Source organism: Rhinoderma darwinii, chromosome 5, assembly GCF_050947455.1.
Source record: "Rhinoderma darwinii isolate aRhiDar2 chromosome 5, aRhiDar2.hap1, whole genome shotgun sequence".
Lineage (NCBI taxonomy): Eukaryota > Metazoa > Chordata > Amphibia > Anura > Rhinodermatidae > Rhinoderma > Rhinoderma darwinii.
Genome location: NC_134691.1, coordinates 108,464,660 through 108,479,298, shown reverse-complemented (window position 1 = coordinate 108,479,298; position 14,639 = coordinate 108,464,660). Strand labels below are relative to the sequence as shown.

The 14,639-nt window shown below is 43.2% G+C and overlaps 1 protein-coding gene across 4 annotated transcripts; it reads right to left on the bottom strand.

Moving 5' to 3' along the window:
- Positions 1-2,660: 2,660 nt before the first annotated feature.
- Positions 2,661-12,524, bottom strand: TGIF1 (TGFB induced factor homeobox 1). Of its 4 annotated transcripts, none has more exons than XM_075826386.1 (3): positions 12,431-12,524; positions 5,893-6,119; positions 2,661-4,106 (listed from the first exon to the last, which is right to left on the bottom strand). In XM_075826386.1, the coding sequence occupies exons 2-3, from the start codon at positions 6,073-6,075 to the stop codon at positions 3,531-3,533; spliced, it is 759 nt and encodes a 252-aa protein (XP_075682501.1). In that variant the 5' UTR covers positions 6,076-6,119; positions 12,431-12,524; the 3' UTR covers positions 2,661-3,530. The 4 variants fall into 4 exon arrangements, with proteins under 4 accessions (XP_075682501.1, XP_075682500.1, XP_075682498.1 ...); XM_075826385.1 differs by having other exon boundaries at positions 12,361-12,515; XM_075826383.1 differs by lacking the exon at positions 12,431-12,524 and adding an exon at positions 12,067-12,336.
- Positions 12,525-14,639: the final 2,115 nt, after the last annotated feature.

Below are 14,639 nucleotides of genomic sequence, written 5' to 3'. Positions count from 1 at the left end.
ACATGCAGTTTCTAAATGTGGCACATGCTATGAAAAACGTTAGTGTTTTAAGGAAGGGATCTATAAGATGATGCACATATAGACTTAAATCAGCAGGCACAGCTCAACGGTTTCTAAATGCCACTTCCACAGTTGTCTGACTGATTGGCAGTCAACATAATATAAACATGCTCCCCAGTGGATTTGGCTTGAAGAACAGTTTACTAATCTTCATATATAAAAAAATACATAGCAGCAGAAAATGCATAGTAAATGACCTATAGATAAAGCGATTGCTGAGAGACACTCATGAGAACATCATGGCTAGAACATGATGCGTTCCGACAGCTGACTGCCCCAAGTGAATGAGATTGGTTAGAGCCCTCTCTGAAGCTCCAGCCTATAGGGCCCAAGGACATACTATGGCACGGTTTTGTGTGGAGCCATATAGGCCACTCTAATTTCATATGGAGGAAGAAAACAAATAACCCACACAAGTTATAGCTGTAATAATTGTTCTGTCATTAACCCCTCGACATGACATATATGTGACAGTCACCAAGGTGGAATTATGGAGCACGCTCACCTGTGGGTATCAGCTGTATTTTACAGCTGACACCCCACTGCAAAGGGCGGAATCAATGATCACTTTGACTCCGCATGTTTATCCACTTAGATGCCATTATCAATAGTGACTGGAATCTAAATAGTTAAAATAAGTGGGCGGCCCCCTCCGACTGCCCCCCCCCCCCCACTGCAATACGATAGCGGGGTGCTGATGATTGTTATGGCAGCCTGGGGGCCTAATGAAGGTCCCCAGGTCTGCCGTCTTTGTACTCCTATGAAGGACTTCAAAGGAGACTGTCAGTATACTGCAATACATTAGTATCACAGTATATCATGGAAGCTATCCAACGACCGGTGGGTTAGTCCCCTAGCGGGACTTTAAAAAAAAAAAAAAAACATTAACTGTATTTAAATCACATTTTTTTGGAATCAAAGAAAAATATACTAAAAAAAGGTTTAAAAATTTTTTTTTATTACACATGTTTAACCCGCTCGGTGAACGCCGTAAACATTTAAAAAAAAAAACAAAAAAAAAAAAAAACTCCAATTGCTGTTTTTGGGTCACTTAAGCTGACCAAAAAAATAGTTGCAGTTAAGCGTAACTAAACTTACTAACTTCTGAGATGTCATAGTGACATGTCAGAAGTTTTGATCGTTGGGGATCCGAGCACTGAGACCCCCCTCCGATCTCTAAAATGAAACGGCAGAAGCGCTCGAGTGAGCGCGGAGCCGCTTGGTTTCTGATAGGCTTTTCTCGGAAAGCCGATGTAGTAGTGCACAGGCTCAATAGAAAGTGAATGAGCCCGTACACTGCTACGTTGGCTTTCTGAAAGAAAGCGAATCAGAAACTAAGTGGCTCATCGCTCACCTGAGCACTTCTGCCGCTTCATTCTAGTGATCGGTGGGGGTCTCAGTGCTCGGACCCCCGCCGATCAAAACTTCTCATGTGACGGACATCTCAGAAGTTTGTTGAAAGTTTAGTTAGTTACACTTTAAAAATGATCACTATGTCGCATGTACCCCAAAATGGTACCAATAAAAACTACAGCTCGCCCTGCCAAAAAAAAAAAAAAAAAAGCTATCATAACCCCAAAATAAAAATATCAAAAATAACGTTATGGCTCTCAGAACGTGGTGAGACAAAATAATGCTTTTAACAAATAGTTTTCTTTATAGAGAAGTGGGAAAACGTAAAGAAAATAAATATATATATATAAATTTGATATCGCCATAATTGTAACGTCCCGTAGAATAAAGTTAACAGGTCGTTCTTACCGCACAATGTACATACAAAACAAAAAAAAAAAAGTTATGGCTTTTGGAAGGCGGGGAGGAAAAAAACCAAAAATGAAAATTGCCTGTTTGCAAGGGGTTAAGACATACATTTTTGATCGGTGGGGGTCCGACCCATTGATCCTGAGAATGGGCTTAGCTGGCCAACCCTGGGCACCCCATATGAATAGAGCAGCACTGCGCATGCTCGTCCACCATTCCATTCATTTGGAACGGACTGCCGAGCGCCATCTCCAGCATCCTGTGGATAGGTGATAAACATGGAATTATGGGAAAACTCCTTTAAGGGGATAAGCTTGGCCAATAGTAATAATTATTTTTTTGTCTAGATGGATTATTTTTAACTTGGCAAAATGTTACAAGTTAGGCTTCGTTCACATCTGAGTTGGGGTCCCGTTCTGACGTTCCGTCTGAGGTTTCCGTCAGAACGGGACCCTGAACAGACGCAAACTGACGCCAGAGGTTTCCATCAGGTCCATGACGCCAGAGGTTTCCAGACCCGTCGTTTTGCCGGAAGCAATAGCGTAGTCGACTATGCTATTGCTTCCAGCAAAACGACGGGTCCAGTGCATAACAGACACAATCGGAAACCATGGGCACCGAATCCGTCACCATTGAAATCAATGGTGATGGAAACCTCTGGCGTCAGTTTGCGTCTGTTCAGGGTCCTCAGAACGTCAGAACGGCACCCCAACTCAGATGTGAACAGAGCCTTATTGCGTTGATTATTATACCCAGATTTGATTCATTTCATAGGTTTATAAATGGGTCTATAAAAACAATACAAAACATCTCAATGCTATAAAAGAAAGCAAAAAACACACTGCACTGTGATTTGTTATTTTCTATATTACAAAAAACATACAAAACAAGAAATAATAATACATGTCAGAGAAACAAACTTTACATAGCAGTTAATATTCCAGATGGGAACAGTATCCAGTTACATGGTATTCTCATTCCATCCCTAGGTAACAAAAACACACATTTTTTTTACATTACCTTAAAGAAAATATTTTATTATATACTGGGAAAAAAAATTAAAAATAGATGTGGTAGACAGTATGTGAGCATTTTCTGCTGCTCTGGAATGATAAAAGGTCTATCCGTTTCATTCTAAATATTGCACAGTTTGAAAGGTACCAAAAATTATTAAAAAAAAAAAAAAAAAAAAAAAAAAAGTCACAATCTTGGGAAACATCTCACATTTAAGCAAAATCTACCAAGAAACGTAAAGCATGTTGTTTCTACAGTAGCTCTATCTTTAGGAAGATTGGAATGAAATACAGTATAGTTAGGATGTAGGTGTAATTATATAATATATACAATTACACAAACACTTGATATCTGCTCTCCTTCACCCCTGAGATTTGTTTTAAATTACTGAAAAGTTTGAAAACAAAATAAAAAGACCATGGCGACTTTCTGAACTTAAGATCCATGAATGGCAATGAAGAACTTCACTAAAGTCAAAGGCTGTAGTCAAGGAACAAGAAGTAACCAAAAAAATAAAAAATCATTGAAAGGGGGTAAGACCTCTGTGTCAAGAGAGCGTCACTTTCATAATCCTGTGTGCAAATAACACCAATATAAAAAAAAAAAAAAAAAGTTTCTATTAATGCAACCGGTCTTTGATATCGACTTGGGCAGTTCGAAAGGAAATGTTCAGAACACTTTGGACAAGTGAAGATTTAGGACATGAGTTTTGACTGCAGCTCCATCTCTGCCGCTTGTTTGAGGGCAACATCAACCAACAACTGGAAACCACTGAAATCCTGATTGTGATCCGGTGGGGTCGGCGGAGGAGTGTTGAAAAGTCCACTCTGTGCATTTGTGTTTTGTCCTAGTTTTATAGTGTCTTCATGGCAGACAAGTGAGGTTTCTGTTAATTTGTTGGCCTCAGATTGCTGCTGATCGGGGAATTGTCCAGCATTCAATACATGGGTGAAGTTGAAAGGCGCATCATTTAGTGATGTTACAGTGGTATGACAGATGACCGAGGGGCGAGCCAGAAGAGATTGCTGAGAAGACAGTTGAGAGGCCAGTAACTTCCCCGAGTTCTGGTTGGATCCCAAAGAGCTGAAATGAAAGGAGTTTTCATCTATAGTGGGAATGTAGGGCTTCGCCCCTGTTGGAGAGTCCATTTGTATAACGTCGGTAATTTTGGCTCCCTTCCGTGAAATGGTGAACTGGTTAGGGTCTTTTCCATCTTTTCTTAGCATATCAGGCAAAAGCCTACGTCTTGCATTGATGAACCAGTTACAAACCTACAAAGAAAAAAAAAATAATGACTTTCGTTCACTAGATTGGTGTTATGCTGCACAATACAGGAATTGACATGACATTTAGTTACCGGAGAAGAATGGGAATTCTTTGGCGTTCAGCTGTTGCTGAACAACTCATGGCAGGCTAAGAATCCTAGGAGATGAAGTTTAACAACTGTAGCGGGAAAGCTGCCCAGCCCTGCTGTAAATCAGGGATGGGAAATGCCGTATGGCTTCTCTCTCTCATCTTAGTATTGCAGGATCTGGATTTCTCAACACATCTCACACAGTTCTAGAAATTGTTACACCCAAGCAAAAATATGCACTTGGTTGCGGAGGGAATTTTAGGAGATAAAATGTAAAAAAAAAACAAAAACTAAAAAATGAAGTACATAAAGTTCTTACTGCAATGTGAACCCACGGTGCCTGTACGTGCCATTATTTTAGTCATATCCAACTACAGAAGTGTCTGGAAGCTCCGTCACTTCTGCTAATTGGATTTAATTGTTAAACTCAGAAACGTCCACATGCAGATAAGAGATACTATACACCGGAATCAAAACATTTTTACTAAAACAAAGGACTAGCTGTCCCAGTCTAATAACGCCTGAGGAATGTTACGTCTAGGAGACGGCTGAGAGCTTTCATTTCTCTAATGTTCACATGTTATTTCCCATACCTTAGGCGAATGGTGGGAAGTTTCGCTTTGAAACAAGATGCTGTTTGTCTTCTAGCAGAGACGGAGGTGACTCACTAGACGGTTGAACTTCGTGTGCTACCGGGCAGATCTACAGTTACCTCACACCAACCTGGACAACATTAACCCCTGCCATGCAAGCGCACAAAAGACCAGCAAATCTCTACATGGGCTTAATGGCTGCGGACACTTGAATTTTCTTTATTGTGTATGTTCGATGGGGTGAACAGAGGACAGATCCTTATGGAGCGTAAGAGTGTTCCGTATTAGTAACGAATTACAACACAGTGGCCTGAGCAGGGCCTAAAGCCTGCTCTCATAGTGGCCCATTACTGCTTATTGGCAAAGATGCAACATGTGGCAACCACAAATATTTCATTTATAAGAAATAAAATAAAAAAGCACAACCTCGCGCACACACACACACACACACGGTCGCAGTAGTGTAACAGAACACAAACCGAAAAAGAGCAAGTCTTCCCTGCATGGAGCGATTTCAGGATATATAAATATTCATAATACATCAACTTTCCAGGAGATACAAACCTCAGGATTTTAAAGACCTCCGACAGACTATGTACAAAACCTTACAGGCACAGGACTTGTCAAGTATGATCTATCATCAAGAAGTATTTTCAGAAGAGGTAAACTGGGCTACAATTTACATGGGGACCCCCCCCCCCCTATTTAATAAGGAGGACTGCCTCTATCTCACATCTACTGGTTTACTGGTCAGAGGACGTGATGTTTCCTGGGTGCACTGCGGGGATCCAGCCCACACCATTCTGACAGTTCTGCATGGACTTTCCACACTCCGTTTTCAGAGATTGGCCTGTTATTTGCCTCAAATTACAAAGTTCTGCAGCACGGAAACACTTTTGCAAAAGTTTTCGTAAAGTAAGCCATTTACTAATGTAAAAACGTACTTTATTGTCTCTATAGGTATACATTGGACGTTGCGGAAGCACCTATTACCACAATAAACCATAAAATGGGACTTACAGCAGAAAGCTATAAACCTACAAAATGAACAACCCCCCTCAGAGGACTAATCGCAGTCACATATTTCAGTATCATGTTGCTTGAGCATACCTGTAGTGTGGAGAGATGTGTCTGCCGGGACAGGAGCGCTTTCTCTTGTTCTGAGGGGTAGGCGTTATAGCGATGCTCATATAACCAGTCGCGCAGAATCTGGACTGACTCTTTTGGTAGGTTTCCACGCCTCCTTCTCTTTCCTGAGCCAGCAGTGGAGGAGAGATCCAGTGGAATATCCATACCATCATCATCCTCAGTCTCACTGCCTGATAGTGGAACTAAACCTAGGAAAATACACGTCAACGTTAGCTTGTGGTTAAACACCATTGCTAATATTACTTCAAGCACATCTTCAATCCAAGTAAAATGTGTTCCTTAAAAAAACACTTTTTGGGGGGGGGGGGGAATTGGTGCTTTCATCCAGTCACTTACTACAGGTACAATTGCCATCTGTCTGCCTAGTTGTGGTGACGTGAAGTTACATGAGCGCAGTATCTAATGGCATCAGTGCTATATGGGATCTTATGTGTTTATTTAGAGAGTCATATAGTATTCCTGGAAACCTCTGTAAGTGGTCCGACTTCTAGAATCTACTGTATTTTGCCCACCCCTGAAAGAATTTATTGTTACCACGTTGCATCAGCCAATGGGGAGCTCAGAGCTGTCCACTTTGTGCCCTATGAAAAGGCATTGGTGGAAAACATGATACCCAGATTTAGATTGTGAAGTCAAACACTGGCATCGAATAGCGTGTACATTTTTTCTTAAAACGTGATATTTTTATCGTGAAGCCGACGCAAGTAACTTAAATCGTATTTATGGATCGTGTTCCAGCAGCTTAGACTTGACACACATCTATTTCCTTCGGAACCCTTGAACTCCTGCTATATCGGTTCTCATTCCCGGCATCTCTCCCTACGACACGGCTTGGTTTACCTTTATTCGTCTATACAATGCGAGACAAACATCAATCCATCACGGTGGATCGTCAGCAATGTATTGTGTAGCAGAATGAACGTGACAGACACGGTCCTCATCACTGCCTGCCATCCCCGGTCCGAACACTACACAATGTGGAATAAGGGTATGTTCACACGGCCTATTTACGGACGTAATTCGGGCGTTTTTGCCCCGAATTACGTCTGAAAATAGCGCCTCAATAGCGCTGACAAACATCTGCCCATTGAAAGCAATGGGCAGACGTTTGTCTGTTCACACGAGGCGTATATTTACGCGCCGCTGTCAAATGACGGCGCGTAAATAGACGCCCGCGTCAAAGAAGTGACCTGTCACTTCTTTGGCCGTAATTGGAGCCGCTATTCATTGACTCCAATGAATAGCAGCGCTAATTACGGCCGTAATTGACGCGGCGTTCAAGCGCCTGCACATGCCGGTACGGCTGAAATTACGGGGATGTTTTCAGGCTGAAACATCCCCGTAATTTCAGCCGTTACGGACCCCCGCCGTGTGAACATACCCTTAGAATGAGCAGGGACACAAACTAGGACTGAATGGGAAAAGCCAAGAATTCTCTAGAGCAAACTGAATAAAACTCTTCATTTGAAAGTCAAACAGGTTTATAAATACAGAATTATGATGTATTAGTAGAAAAGTTTATTCAGTGCCAGCACTCAAAACGTAAAAGTATAACAAATAAGTGCTCCCGTGCCTTTATCAAATCTCTGCAACACGGTTAATAGAGGATTATATTAGCGCAGGACTTTCCCTTTCTGAGTAACTGTTATGTCACTTTATACTGACACAGACCTGACAGATCATTCAAGAGCGCTGCGGAACAGAAACCTGGGGGGGGGGGGGGGCAGCGACTTCACTGTATAATGGGAGCGCAGCGACAAGAGTTTAGTCATGACAGAACATTTAGTCAGGTCTGGCTCAGCCACATGAAGAGGACTGCTTATACTTACACTGTCCCAGGACAAAATGTACTAGTATGTAATGTGTGTATATATATATATATATATATATATATATATATATATATACACACACACACACACAATGAGAATCCCCTTGATCCCTGACCTAACTCAAGACAAAGATTAGATCTTATATATTTATTACACAGAATCCAGATTACTACATAAAGAATAATTCTGAAGATGTAATCATTGTTCGCCTATAAAACAAGAAAAAAACAACAACATAAAGTGGCCTTCATGGAGTAAGGAACTGCCAAACACTAAAACCAGTACCTGGATAAGTAAACCCATATAAAAGCTACAAGTCTATCCCAACAGGAAACTGCTCAGACTGAAAACACAAGTAGTCCCAGCTCTTATCAGTTGGGTAAGTAAATAGTGTAGTTAAAACCGCGGTGCTTGGGGAACCTGTCATTTGTCATTGTCACTTGTTCTGGTTAAAACCACCCATAAGCGTCTATGTAACATGCGGCTGCGGTAAAGCCCGAGCTCGATACCTGCTACTTCTACATTACTTCACATACGTGGGTTCTCAATATTTTAGGTTTTCATGCGTTATCGCAAAACTTGTGTCAACAGAAAACGTGTATTGAGGCGAGTTACAGAGACTTGGGATATGTTCACACGGCTTATTTTCGGGCCATAAAATCAGAAGCAGAACGCCTCCATTTCAATGGGAAAAACTGTGTTTCCGACGGCGCGTTTTTTTACGCGCCGTTTTGAAAAACGTCCGGGGAAAAAGAAGTGCATGTCACTTCTTCAGACGTTTTTGGAGCCATTTTTCATTGAGTCTATAGAAAACCAGCTCCAAAAACGGCAGTAAAAAAACACTGCAAAAAAGGTCTGAAAATCAGGAGCGGTTGTCCCTTGAAACCAGCTCTGTATTTTCAGATGTTTGAGTTTCCGGGTGCACATACCCTAAATGTTGCTAAGAGCAGTGAACAGGTGGGATTGTCAGGGCACAACGTGCCAAATCTCCAAAAAAAATGGGTCAGTACTTTTCCCCTTGTTGTGGTTAAATTGGCAAAGGGCCTCCCTTAATATGTTTGAGGTTTTTTAAGCAAACTTATACCAGCATACCAAATTCTCTTATGAGGCATCAATAACGCTTGATATTCAGTGAACCACATGAGCCTCCATAGTAAGCAGAAGACTGGTTTTATGTGGCAGGGCTGGCATCCATAGCCCACCGATGGTTTAGAATGTATAACAGGAGAAGAAATCCACCGCGAATTTAGCTGCGGAATCAAAGCGGATTTAATGTCATATACTGAAGGGGTGAAATCCGCAGTCAAAATCTGGGACATAATTTGCATGTTGTGGCTTTATAAATCCATAGAATGCCCTCAACTCCGCACGGATTTTTTTTTCCACCACACGTGGATGTGGTTTTGAAAACACCATCCACATGGATTGTACTTTGCTGTGGATTTGCGATGCGGAATATGCGCCGCAAACCTGTAGAAAATACGCTACATCTGAACTTGGCCTTAGTGGGCTAGATTAGCTTGCCTTGCATAGGCTTGAGAAATCCATGGGGGGGGGGTAATCTGGCCCTACAACTTCAAAGAGTGATCTTTTAATCTCACAACACCAAGCTCATGATCGTTTACATCCTTTTTTTTTTTTTTTAAAGCCTTGATTTAAGTTAAATAAAGTGGACTAACAAACTAGTGACACTGACAGACATCAGTACATTATGGTTCTTAGGGGGGGTGGTTAGAAAAGCAAAGCACGTGGCGATTGTGGGAACATTATACAACACATAGGGTTGTGTGTTTGTGTAACTACATGGGGTGGGAGAAGAACCTTAAATATTTGGTTTACACCCAAACCAGATAAAGCCACTATATGTTCCTTATACCCATCACCCACTTAAGTGGTGGCATTGCCCTTAGATTATTGGAAGTAAATATTGCTGCATTCATTTCTATGCCAATTCTTTTTTTTTTTTTTAAATTGAACAATTTTGTAGATAAAACGTTTTACAACCGTAGAAGACAAAGACCTATTGAAGAAAATGTGCAATCCCCTTCTCCAGACACAGGAGATCTGCGTGCCCGGCTGGAGGGGTCATTCATGTCGAAAGGGGAAAATGTCCGTTTTATAGTTGGCAACCAACAAACAGGAATCAAAGGGACTTTCCAAAAAAATCACTTCTCAAGTTCCCCTTTAGGAATCTTAACGACGACTTGATAAAAGGATCTCAATGAATTCATGAAATACACCTACATTTACCAATACCATGGTAAAAAAGAAAAAATCTGAAAGAATGGGTTATTTCACAGAAGAGCTTGGAAGGCATCTACTATATTGAAGAAGAAATCTTAGAGTCAGGCAGCACGATCCTTGCACCAATCTGAACAAAAGCTCCAAATGGCAGGGGGATGGGGAGCAAATCTTTTGTTTCGACTGCTTGAAAAAGTTTCAAGCATCTGCAAGCACTTTGTCACATCCTGATCTGTCAGCAGCGCTGCCCCCTCCCTGTCACCCTGTTCCTCTCCTTCCAACGTGCCCTGCTGTCTTCTATGTGAACAATGCTGAGCACACACAATCCACTCACATGGCACCTCCAGTCAGCTCTTTTACTAATGTGCAACTCACTAACATTTTCTCAACTCTGCATTCCCTAAAGGCGGAGAACAGTCAACTACAGGGTGAAAATAAAGTGTGGAATTGTCCCACCGCTCAACACTAAGTCCTGGTGGCCTTTACTGGTTCCCTTCCAGTGAAGATGATCCAGAAGTCCTGCCATTTGTTGTCATCAGAGGGTTTCCTGCACCTCCATAGCAGAAGTGGAGTGCCCCATACTCAGTGTCAGGCTAGGCTGGAGCACATGGTGCTCACAGGAACAAAGGAATTCAAACTTGTGAGGCTGGGAGGCGAGACTTGCTCCATCTGGCTCCCAACTCTCTCCAAACTTTTACTAAAGTGGTTAACAAGACTGAAAAAGCTCATAATCAGCAAAATGGTTGTCCTAAAAAGTTATGTAGCCCTTCCCTCAGGAATGTAAGTCTTCTCTCCAAACAAAGACTTTCCCAGGAAGCTCAGTCTGGTGGAGCAATAAACTAATAGGAGCTAAAACCCCGGGTAGAGTCAGGCAGGAGCCCCGTGGTGGGGGAGCTGGAGCCACCATGGCAGGACATGTGGCTGGAGTGACCTCCTCCTCGTGGAGAAAGTTTCTTTGTTCCACAAGTGAGGCTCAGCCATGCTGCACTTTTCCTTTGTGTGCAGCTCTGACCTGACTCTCCGCATCAAACTTTTATCGATCACAACAAACTCGGAGAAACCTAAGAAAACCTCCAGTCAGTGACAGCACAAGAAGCCGCGCTCACAACTTACTCCAAGCCCGCAAACAACTCATCAAGACTTAGTGGACACCAATGCCACCAGACAAAGGGCACCTGGGCAGTCAGTAAACCTGCTGGGCACTGGGGTTACCCAGTATAGAGAGCCAGACTGAACACGCTCAGGTTGACAGCGTGCCAACAACAGCAGCAGCACGGGGAAAACAAACGTCCAGACAGCAACAGTCTGCAGAGGCGCCCTACTACATGGCAATGCATGGCACGGCACCCACCTTTCTTCGCCTTCATCGCGTAGCACACAGCCGGGTCCTAATGACAATGCAGTGCGGAGGCCGGCGGCGTGTCCCGGGATGTCCCGCACGCGATCACTGCTGTGGAAGTTTCCGCCGTGTGTGGCGGCGGTGCACAGTGAGGCAGCAGAGGTGACGGGAGGTAGAAGATGTAGTGTCCCGCTGCTCCCCAGCCCACACTCACACTAGTAATGAGTAAGAAGCAGCTCTGCTCTCATCACACCCTCCCAGTGACTGTCAGACACAAGGGGAGGAGAGACGACGAGATGGCTTCCCCCCTTTTCTCCAGACACGGCGCACACAAGCTGCGCCAGGGGGAGCTGCTCTCACTCATTCAGCCGCTGCCGCTTCCTGTTATGCTCCCAGACAGACGTTTGATCATTAAACTGCAGAGGCGGCTCCTGATTTCATTCTTCTCTCCTTTGACAGCTGCCTCTCTCTTGTGTCTCCTGTTGCTACGGGATGATCCGGCCTCCCCTCCCTGCTCCCCATACACCGCACGCTGCGCTCACAGGACGAGGCAACTTCGGCCCCAACTTTCCTCAGGTTAACTCCTTGTGGCCCGCAGCATCACCTGGGCGGCATACAGCCTGGAAGAAAGTACCGCAGCGCACTGCTATTCATGTGTGATGTCCGGATGCAGGGAGAGCATGGCTGTCAGGCTGGGCGCACAGCGCAGTGACATGTACATACCTGTGAATGCTTTACTACAGGCAGCTGTTTCCTCCTCAGCACTACCATTGTGTAAGACAACAAGTACCATGTGGGTTAACCCTTTCACCAGAGCCGTCATTCACCACAACATCCCACCCACACTTCACTGCCATGTATTGCACAACATGAGAACCGTGCACACGCGGTCATATCGGCCGCTGACAGATGTATATCTCTACTAGAAACCAGATGGAGCTGAACCTTCGACGTAAATGAACTGATAATACGTGTGGCGTTTCCTGCTTTGTTTCCCACCCCCGACCCGAAAAACACCTTCAGGCTAAAAATAGTTCTGGCCACACTAGTGAGGTCATTCAAGATAACTGCTTCCTGAGCGGTTTACTTCACTGATACAATGTGCTGCCATTTCACTTTTCATTCCCTTCAGAGTGGCTGTCACTATAGCGATGACGTCACCGAGGCAAATAACTGCCGCTTGACTGACACTGACTTGTGTGGCGTCACGTGGTATGAGCGCTCTCTGTCAAGTCCCTTCCCGCGCAATTTCACGTTCTATAACCCATTGTATCTCCAACCGTCTGTCCTACTCAGTCCTGTTGTCAGTGACCTGTGAGCAGCAAGAAGGAGCCCGCACCTGAGTTGTTGTTGTCGTTTCAGGACAATAATATCAAGGCAGCATTTCATATGGTGCTCTACCTTCTGTGAAAGCAGCCTAGGCTGGCTTCACACATAGCATTTTGCTGCGTTTAGGTCAAAACGTATACACATATTTTGGTATGTGGTAGTTTTTTCAAAAGGCAGCATGCTCTCAGTATTGTTTTCCTTCAAAACCGGTAGGAATAAAAGGCTTGTACAAAATGACACTAAATAAAAAAAACTCCATCAAAACAAGTAAAGACACCATAAAAACGCTTGTTATGTTTAACATTTAAAGCAGCAAAGTGAAAGGCCTCATGCACACGACCGTAGCCATGTGCACGGCCGTGATTTTCAGGTCGGCCGGCTGCGGACTGTCAGCCGCGAGCCGCCCGCAAATCGCGGGCCATGCACATAGCCGCGGCCATTATTTTCAATGAGCCCGGACCGCAGAAGACAGCCGTAATAAGGCATGTCCGTTCTTTGCTACCGCACCTAATTGTGGTAAAACCATGTGCGGTTTTTCCATGTGGTTCTAACCTCAACCGCAACGTGTGAATGGATCTTTAACCCCTTAAGGACCCGGCCAATTAGAGTTTTTTCATTTTCGTTGTTTCGTCCCCCCCCTTCCAAAATCCATAATTTTTTTTATTTCTACGTCTATATAGCCATATGAGGGCTTGTTTGTTGCGGGACAAGTTGTCGTTTTGCATGGCACCATTTATTGTACCACATAATGTACTGGGAAGCTGGTGAAAAAAAATTTGTGGGGTGATATCGGCAAAAAACAGTGATTACGTCATTTTTTTTGGGGGGGGGTTTGTTTTTACGGTGTCCATCAGGCGGTAAAAACGACATATTCACTTTATTCTATAAGTTGATATGATTACGGCGATACCAAATTTATATGTTTTGTTTTATGTTTTACCACTTTTAAAAAAATAAAACTATTTTCTAAAATAAAAAATGTTTTGTGTCACCATATTCTGAGAGCCATGACTATTTTATTTTTCCATCAATTTAGTAGTGTGTGGGCTTAAATTTTGCGTTGCGAGCTGTAGTTTTCACCGATACCATTTTGGGGTACATGTGACTTTTTGATCACTTTTTATTCCATTTTTTTTTGAGAGCTAAGGTGACCAAAAAACAGCAATTTGTTTTATACATATTTTTTTACACGTCGCTCGCCGCGGCGATACCAGTTATGTTAACTTTTATTTTTTTAACATTGCTTTAGGGAAAAAATAGGAAAAGGTTTTTTTTTTAAACTTTTAATATTTTTTTTTTGGAACACTATAAAAATCTTTATTTAACTGTTTTTTACTTTTCTTATTAGTCCCCCTAGGGGACTTGAAGAAGTGATCGTTGGATCACTTGCATGATATACTGCAATACTAATGTATTGCAGTATATTGTGATTCTGACAGTCTCCTTCGAAGCCCTGCCGGAGGCAGGACTTCAAAGGAGTACAAATATGGCAGACCTGGGGGCCTTCATTAGGCCCCCAGGCTGCCATGACAACCATATTCACCGGCCAATCGCGTAGTAGGGGGCGCAATGGCGTGTTTGAGGGGGCACCCCCTGATTCTAAAAAAATTAAATGCCGCGGCATTTAAGGTGTTAAATGGGCGGAATCAAAGTGATCTTTGATTCCGCCCTTTGCAGTGAGGTGTCGGCTGTATAACACAGCCGTCACCCACTGAGTTTGGAGCGAGCTCTGCCCGGAGCCCGCTCCATACTTCCCCTAAACGGCTGGCACTTACCAGTACGTGACATGTCGTTAAGGGTATATTCAGATGTTGCAGTTGGTGTTGTTAAAAACACATCTGAAAACCACATTTCATTTTCATTTGATGTGTTTTTCAGTGCAGCTTCACAGCAGTTTTTACTGCCTACAAACCACAACAAATCTGTTTCCGAATTTATGCCCCCATTCAAATCTATGGGCCAAACAC